The 9,209-nt window shown below is 40.5% G+C and overlaps 1 protein-coding gene across 1 annotated transcript in view; it reads right to left on the bottom strand.

The window, feature by feature from the left end:
* Nucleotides 1–1,022: 1,022 nt before the first annotated feature.
* LOC103370679 (androglobin) overlaps nucleotides 1,023–9,209 on the bottom strand; it is a gene marked incomplete at its 3' end in the record, with an annotated part of 36,500 nt that continues 28,313 nt past the window's right edge. Inside the window, exons 23-30 of the mRNA XM_008299808.1 lie at nucleotides 8,945–9,038; nucleotides 8,134–8,265; nucleotides 7,800–7,953; nucleotides 7,423–7,610; nucleotides 7,100–7,266; nucleotides 4,724–4,875; nucleotides 3,165–3,276; nucleotides 1,023–1,138 (exon numbers count right to left, since the gene is read on the bottom strand). Coding sequence (XP_008298030.1) covers nucleotides 1,023–1,138; nucleotides 3,165–3,276; nucleotides 4,724–4,875; nucleotides 7,100–7,266; nucleotides 7,423–7,610; nucleotides 7,800–7,953; nucleotides 8,134–8,265; nucleotides 8,945–9,038 — 1,115 coding nt within the window. The remainder of the gene's footprint in view (nucleotides 1,139–3,164; nucleotides 3,277–4,723; nucleotides 4,876–7,099; nucleotides 7,267–7,422; nucleotides 7,611–7,799; nucleotides 7,954–8,133; nucleotides 8,266–8,944; nucleotides 9,039–9,209) is intronic.

Below are 9,209 nucleotides of genomic sequence, written 5' to 3'. Positions count from 1 at the left end.
AACTTCTATTTGGTAAATATTGTACTGCATCTCGATCAAATGAGAAAGTCGAATGCAAAAAAAGCTAATAAAGACCACAGTTAGCTTAGCTGTATCGTATGGAGGGCCAAACCGTTCATTATTAAAAATAAATGAATCAGTGAGGAAACAAATAATTGAATATATGTTTTTTTTTTTTAACCAATCATGCTTTAGGCCAAGTTTGGACACGCCTACCTCATTAGCATACACTTGAGGGAAAATCGGTGAGGAAAAGTAAAGATGTGGAAGAGTGGGAAAATAAATGTGTGCACATGAGGACAAGTATTTATCTGTATTTATGGTGGTGGTAACCTTATCGTTATACTGTAACAACAAAATTTCCCCCTAAGGGATTAAGAAAGTATTTCTGTTCTATTCTATTCTAAAAAGCAAAAATAAGTGCAGAAATAAATAAATAAATGTGGAAATAAAATTAATATATGCGGAAATAAAATAAATGAACATGGGAAAAAAAATGGAAATAAAAATATATATTTGAAATTAATAAAGAAAAATGAGGAAAAAATAAATTAAAAAAATAAATGTGGAAATAAATATATAGGACAATAGATGTATATGATTTGTTTTTTTTTAAATGAGGAAAAACTTTTTAAAAAATGCCTATGGGAGTAAATATATATATGGAAAAAAAATGAGTAACGAATAAATAAATAAATGCCTGTGTGAATAAATATAAATGTTGAAATTAAAAAAGTGGGTAAAAAAAATATCAATGAATAAATGGATAAATGAAAGGAAAATGTAAAAAATGACATATTTAAGTTTTTTTTCCTTATTTATTTTTCATTATGACAGGTTTGGCTCTAGTATAGCATCATGGTCACTGTTAGAAGGTTAAAAAAAAAAAAAAAGGATCCTTCTATATCTCATCTTTCAGGTTCTGGATCATAAGTACACAGTATTATAAATGATCCTAGTTTTCAGTGTACAATATTGTGGTGTTTGTTGTTATCTGTCACAGTGCTGTGGTTAAATATTACCATTTCCTTCCTGGAGCCAGATTTGGAGTTGGCAGCTGGCTTCTTGGAATGTTTGCGCCCCCCACGGCTTGGTGTGTCGCTGGTGGATGAAGGCTTCGAATCCTCTGGCTTGTGTACTGCATTTTGAAGAAGAGATCGAGTAGATTCACTTATTCTGTTGTCATCAACAAAATCTGTTGTGTACTTCCAAACACTGATAACACAGTATTGAATTCTGTGTTCCATAAAAGCAGCGACTATTGTCCCTAAAAACGCTATTCTTCCTAACAGGTAAACTAAATGCCTTTTGGTTACAATGAAAGAGGCTAAAACTATGAATGTAAGCTGTTTACATTTTACTGAACATCAGTAAAGCTCATGTGAAGTGGCAGCGTGGAAAACAGCGCCAGTGTGTTGTGTGGTCGCATGTGTGCTAGATGGCACTGTTGCACTTCAAAGCTGAAAGGAACACAATCCCCAGCTTAGACGAAGCATTAACTCTGAGTCTCACTTCTCCGATACAGAGGCGTAATAATCCATCATTTAGCAGACACCCTGCCATTCTGCCCGAAGAGCTTTTGGTGCATGCTCATCGAGTTTCTCTTATCTTCAGTCATATAGACATTCAGGGTTCAAACTGGATTTAAACATCAGTCTATGTTGTTGTAGTTTCAAGCATGAGACACGTATTGAAAACCGATTAAGATGAACTAACTTAAATAGAAAGTTTAATAAAAAACAAAAGCTTCTTTCAGGGAAACCCTATATCCTTCTGTATCTGCAGCCCAGTATGAAAACGTCTCCGAGGTTGGCGAGGAAATGAAAACGCAAACCTCAACTGCTGACAACTGACCGCTTTGACGGTATATATTGGGATTCAAAGCAGAGATGTGGAAATGTGCATGCATTAAACATGTGCAGCACAGTATTTTTGACTACAGCTTGTTAAACAGCTTGTTAAAGAGGTTTCAAAGCTTGCCGTGGCATGTAGTGCGTGTGTATCCATGTAGCATGTAGGGAGCATGATCAAGGGCACAGCCTCACCACTGAGACAGAGTTAAACTGGGTGAAATTAATTCACTTTCCTGCTGAGATATTTCCCAGGGCACCAGGGGGCAAGAGCCAACTTCATTTGACATCCTATTGACCCATTTTCAAAAGCTTATTGGGAAAACACAGGAGGTTTGTGTGGACACTATACATACGCGGACAAACATGAGCATACGCTACCGTAATGTTATAACTCTGTAAAGTGAAACCAGATGTAAGTAAACATGCAGCATATCTAGGGCAGCAACAAATCATTAGTGTTCTTCTTGCACACGACACATACACACAGATCATCTGTAGATTTCATGCCACGCAAACTGAATGGATAAATACAAGGATCACTGTCAGGGACAGCAGAGAAAAGAGAACGAGAATTCAATAACTGGCTTTTCTCTTCATGCAGTCATGCAAACTGTCCCCATGCAGCCTCCCTTTCACATCAGCATCCACTCATGCTGCGCTTTATTCATCCCCTTCAAATTTTTGAGAAGCTTCTGCAAATTTCAAAGCCCTGATTTTTCAATTGATTCAAATTGTGCAGTGTGATTAAAGGAGGAAAAGCAGAGCTGGTGGCAGAGGACAGGATTACTGCCTCAGTCAACAACCAGTGGGCACAAGAAATCACACTGATCTGCGAAAGCAGCTGTATTCATTTGGCTTTCATTAGGCTTGTGATTACAGGCCCCTGGCTAGCGGAAGCAAAGCATAAACTGCGTCTGCCTTGGCCCCTGACACTGCCTACTGACTATCAGCAGCATTTCATGCTGAACACAAAAAGAAGCTGCACACAAACAAACATGAAGGGCATATTAGCAAATCCATTCAGAACCCAGGGCTCAGATGCTGACTAACTTATGACTGTCGTCATGAAATGGGAACTGCTTCATGGCCCATTACAAGCATATTTGGGGATACTGAAATTAATCATGCATATTGTGGATTTCATATTCAGATCAAGATTCATGTGACGATATTAACTTTACACATGTGTGTATCCAAGGAAAGCACAATATATATATATATGTGTGTGTGACTTTTTACCCTCCCGGCTATCGATTGAGCATTTCAAAAAGGCTGACTGATGTGGCACTTGTGATCTTTTTCAGTATGTACCTCTCATCTCATTCTTCTCCAACTCTTTGAGCATATGAACAAAAGCCAACTGAGATTCATCCAAATCCCAGCTCTTATGAAGCACCTCTGCCTGTACCATGTGCTTATGACCCTGTGAAACACAGACAAGCAAAGTTAGCATGAAACACCCACATTGCAGTATAAACCAAACATGACAGATATACACATTACAAAAAAAGACAAAGACCTTAAAGAACAACAACACGTTTTGTTTTTGCTTTTCTCTGGACCCTTTGACAGAACCACATGCTTTGCACAAAGGGAGAGAGGAGGCAGAGGGCTTGTTAGCCAAGACTGTATCACGGGTGATAACTCCCACATCCATCACACTGAGCAGCAAAGACAGAATTTAGACTAAATTCCAAGGTGAGACTCAAGCTAACGGAGCCGGCCATGCAGAACGCTACGTAAATGGACATTTTGCTAGATATAGTTGTATTTTGTCTGATGTTAACCTTTAAGTCTGTATTAGAACTCAAAAAAAAAAAACATTTTGGAGAAGGTGATTGTGTTTTTATGTAAACCTGCAACACCACAGCCACAGTGGCAGCATTTGGTTTTTCATGGGCTTACACGTGTTTAACTCTGATTACACTTAAACTGTCTTCACCATTAATCCACAATTACTGAGCATCAATATGTGTGATGTTGTGTCCCTGTGACACTACATGGCACCTTAATCATTGAATCTTCTCTCTACGTCTTCATCAATTCTAGCTCCTGATTTATGGCTGTTCGTTCTGGCCGGCTGCTGATCAATGGTATCTGATATAATCTGTCTCAATAAAACCACCGTTAGTTTGTTAAGCAAAGAGATTTGGTGTCAAAAATGTCTGAAGCACATGCAGGATTCAAACAAAAACATCTTATTCGGTCTGTTGCAAAGATATCTGCTTGTGGTTCAAAGGTTTATTAACTCACTGCTGTGAAACGGAGCCATTGCTGAGGGAATATTTAAATGTTTGGTTGTTCTCCAGATGCATTCGCTGGTACTACCGACGGCGTCCACAGCAAAACAAATCAACAAATGTTGATTTGTTTTTTTTCTAGCTGTATGCACTTGTGCTCCACGTGCATGCGGATGCCAGTGTGTGATGGTACACACTTATAGAGCATACCATATGCTTTGGCAACCGTCGAACTATGACAACAGGTCTGTTAGATAGGGGGTATTCAGACAATACAGTGAGTCATAAATCATGCGCAAATCACTGCTCCCTGACAAGCGCAGATAAAAATCAGACGGCAACAACAAAACCACCCCTCCAGTTTCTGCTGCTCTTTTTGTCAAAATTTGGTCTGTGAGAATGTGTCTGTGTGGGTGAGTGCAAATTTGTGTGTGTGTGTGTGTGTGTGTGTGTGTGTGTGTGTGTGTGTGTGTGTGTGTGTGTGCGCTTACAAGCAAGGCGTTATCTGGCAGGAAAAATTGATATGAACAGGCAGCAAGCAAGTGGGTGAGAAAGACAGAGAAGGAAAGTGAGATGCACATGCAAGTGAGATCACTTAAGTGTTGGAGCAATAGCAGATACCACGCAGACAGTTGTCGGTGATACCATAGTCTCTGTGGGAGGCTGAAGCTGGTCAGATGAAGAGTCTGATTTCCCGACTGTGCTGTGAGCCCCATTCCTGTGCTGCGGAGCGTCCTGGGTGGGGGATCCCTTCTGGTTCTTTTCATCTGTGCAGCCGGGGTCTGAAACAGAAAAAGAGGTATTTAGCAAAGTCGACGTCTTACGGGCAGGGTGTGCAAACTGCCCTTCTTTGATTCATTTTAACATCTTAGAGTCTGAATAGCATACATTCTCAGGTCAACTCCTAATGGACTCCAGGATGGCTCAAAGGTTTCAGCGCATTCAAACAAAATACAAATCTTAGTGCAATTTTGTTTGTCGGACTCTTAGAAGTCGTATTTGCCCCTCGGTGACGCAAAGCTAATACCGTCTTAGTGTGTACACCCCCTTATTAAAAAGTAAGGAAGCACTGCTGCTGCTGCTGCTGCTTGTGTTGCTGTGATATTAGTAGCTTGAAAGGGTTCACATCGTTTGAATCGCGAGGCTTTGTGCTTTCAGACAATGTGTAGTTTAATTCAGGTTTGGCAAATGCCACAGTGGCAGAATTTTCACTTGGCCCAATTCCAGGCTGGAGGGCTGATCAGGAGATAATACTGAATAAACAAGATTAATGTGTTTTTACAGACTACACATTAGCTCACAGTAATGCTGCCACTATTCATCTCTTTGGGAATAGGGAGCTGAACATTGTCCCTAAAAAAACAACAACAAAAAAAAAAAAACCCAAACATGAGACAGTGTCAGAAAAAAAGGGACAGAAAATGATTAAAGAAAGGAGGCTCATCCTGCTGCCTTGAGCAAGTCCAGGCATAGCGAAAAATAAAACCTGCTTGCAATGTTGTGAACTGAATCACAGTTATGGAAAGGGAAAAATGCAGGGGCCTAGCTTGTTGCCTGAAGACACATTTGTTTGTTTTTGACTGACAACATTTTTTATCTCAGTTGGATTTTCACAAGATCATTTTCTTTAACAAAGAAAACCACATCGATATTCACCCACTGTGCACCCCGTTAGCAAGCACTGCAGAAAGGTTGTCGTAATTCACACCATTATGTTTCTCTGTTTTTTATACACTTCCAGTTGCTACAGGCAGAACTGTGCCTCTCCTTAAAGTCAAGTTTATTTGGTTAATTTAAAAGAAGCAGCCCATTAAAACAACACCATCACCTGCCAGAGTTGGTCCCTTGTGGCAGTCTTCTTGAGCTTCAAGGAGCGGCACGCCCCAAAGGCAGCTCGCTCATGAGTTAGGACGAGTAGGTGGGGTCTCAGATTTGATTGGACAAATGATGTATGATGAAGTAATTAAGGTAAATACATAAGGAGGCAGTCGTGGTTCGTTTTTTCTGGATGTCTGATTGTGGAACAACACATTGAGACGTGCGGTTGGAAGAATCTTTAGAAAATGATGTTGGCAACATCCGTTTAAAGCTCTGACCTCATTGGCCAGTTTGAACTGGGAGGGCAGGCCCACTGTCTTCCATGTTATGCCGGGAGGGATCACTATTGTGGTGAAGTAATTTTTAAAAAGTTTTCCTTTCTTTAGTTTCTCCTTTTGGAGACTGCAAATTTTTTTGCCATCGTAATGCTTTGTCCTGATTCACACACCTTGCCATGCTAGCTACACGTCTCCTTACAACACACCCCAGCAGTGTGATGAGCTCAGTGGTTTCTGGTGTGCTTAAACATGCAAAAACCATTAATAGTTGAATAATTTACATGGAAAAATGCAAAAAGAAAAACAGTAGAACATGGGATATACTTCAAATCACACATATAGTAGATTAAAAAAAGCACCCCTACTCCAAAAAAATATTATATTGAATTCAAGAAATAAATCTTGACACTTAATAAATCATAAATCAATACATATGGAGTATCAAAGCCCCCACTATACAACATTTGCCACTTCACATGAAGGTAAAAAGGACACACCTCATATAAAACCCAACATTCCTCCATATGTATGTGTAAAGGTTTAGAGGAGGCTCTTATTTATTATACATGCATGCCTTCTCGCAACACTTACACGCCCTGGATAATGTCTGCCATGGAGCACTGAGGGTTACTGCAAATGGTAAAGCCCCAATTCATTGTCATGCTCATTGTAAGCTGGTCTGTCTTGTCCCCTAATAGACTCTACCGCAGGCAAATTCTAATATCGAACTGTAAACTTTTCAAGATAGAATAAAGATTTCAAAATGAAAACTGGGTAAACATTTATCGGGAAGCAGACCTTGTACATGTAACTTTCTGACAGACAAATATGAAGCACACATCTTTTTGCTGTGATCCAGAAGGACTTCATTCAACAATTACTTCACTGACTGCACCTAATGTTTGCTCACCTGTGTTGGCCAGGAAATAGAACACAGGAATTGTCACATGGCCCTGTCCTGTTCTGCATTCCACTTCCTTCTCCTGGTCCAGAACAGACAGGCGTATAAACACGTCAGGCTTGGAAGTTTGAAACTGAATCGTCCCGAGGGTGTCCGACGTCACCTGCACACGGTAGCTGTCAAAAAGGTTCAGATAATGGTGGAACTATTACTTTTTTCAGAGCATCCTTAAGTAAATCCTGTCTTTGAAACTATAACAATACATTTAATTTGACCAATGCTGTTCCTCTTCTGAACCTTTCAATTAAACATACACCTTATGGTTCTCTTACCGACAAATGAGATTTTTGTCATTGGGAACGTAATAATCCTGGACTTTCTTCACTGAGAATGTATTGGGTCGAGTCTCATGGGACAGTTTTGGAAGGGGTTCCTTTAAACCAATCAGGCGCATCCTCCATGTGGCGCCAGCAGGGGTGAGTTCAGGTGTGATGCTCTCTGCTACAAAGGTAAAACCGAGCTGGGACAAGAGATACGGGGAAAATTTAATCATGAGTGTTAGTATTTAGAATTAGTAATACGCTATGCAGCAACATCTGGTCCTGATGCACGGACCGTAAGTTTGCATCCAGTTAAGTCGGGCTAAAGTTTCTGAAGTGTTAAAGTGTAAGAGTTTATTTATTTTTAAATTTCTTTTGCATTCACAGACCTTATTTGGTTGATAGACATGGGGTACTACTTCTCTGCCGATCGTATCCACCTCCTCTCCTGTGTCATTATTTATGACGTGCAGCCAACAGTTAGGGATTGTGGAGTGGACCTGTGGTACCAGCAGCATCTCCTCAGGAACCAGGAACACCTCTCTGTATAAGCAACAACAACAAAAAAGCAGACAACAGAGAATCCAATTTCAAGGTCTGACTAAATTGTCAAGTATTTAAAGCATTTACACCACATCCTCTTTACAAATTAGAGCTGAATATGTGACGTAAAGGTGATGTCATTTCATTTGGCATAACGTTTGTGTTCTGGTGTTGTCCGACCTAAAGATCAAGAGCCAGGAGTTGCTGGTGTCTTGAACAGAGACGGAATAATCAGCAAAGGTGATTCTGGCCGATTCATCCTGTTGACAGGGGTAGAGCTCTGCTTTCCCCTCAGAATTTTCAATGATATACCTGTAAAGACAACACAACAGGGGGAGAACACATTTAGAAATTTCAAATAAAACCATATATGTCATGAAAAGACCACGACAAAATCTATTCTCACTTTGCACAAACTTCTTCTCTATGTAGCGGATTATAAAAGAAATCCAGTAGAAAGAGAAAAAAAAAACACTAAAAAAAACAGGAAAATAAATAAAAAAGACTTCACTGGAGGAGAGGAGATGCACTTTGCCTCTCAGCGTGATCTTTGACTGAAGTGGATATTTCTGTCAGTTAAGAAAAACACATGCTCAAAGGTTCACAACACCCAAGCAACCCCCCCCTCCACGCATTGACCGAGCTTTCAATGCTCATGCACACACATACTTTCCCCAGGCAGCAGGTCATTCAGCAGACGCTGCTAGCCGATTGGAACGAGGAGAGTATAAACAGCAGATGGTACCACTGGGAAAAGATGGAACACAATGTGGAAAATGCTCCCTGCATGGCCCCCACAGGCTGCCGCAACCAGGAGAGGGAGCAGATTCTGGGCATGCAGTGCAACAGAGAGTCTAAGTGCATGCCATACCATGTACATGGCACGGGCACAGAGCGGTAGTAGGAGCGCTCATATCCTCTCACATAATTGCATTAAGATGCATAGTGAAGACATCTTTTTTTTAACTTATTGTATTGTGTGTTTTTTTACCGTAGCAAGAAGGCAGCGTGTCTGTCGGCGTCGGATTCAATCTTCGGCCACATTTCCAAAAGGATCTTAGACGCAGTGAGATTCTCCTTCGTTCCTGAATGACACGAGCGCACAGAAAGAAAAGTAGCGACCATTAAAGATGAAAGACAATCCATGTTGCTGTCAAGCACATAAAAAAATGATTGTAGCTGACCTAGTTCGGGGTAGGAGTTGCAGAATGCATATTTGCCTCGTTCAGTGAGAGGTGATAGGAGGAGATTATTCC

Source organism: Stegastes partitus, unplaced genomic scaffold (assembly GCF_000690725.1).
Source record: "Stegastes partitus isolate 25-593 unplaced genomic scaffold, Stegastes_partitus-1.0.2 Scaffold1466, whole genome shotgun sequence".
Classification (NCBI taxonomy): Eukaryota; Metazoa; Chordata; class Actinopteri; family Pomacentridae; genus Stegastes; species Stegastes partitus.
The sequence above is the reverse complement of the archived record's forward strand: the minus strand, read 5'-3'. Positions and strand labels throughout refer to the sequence as shown.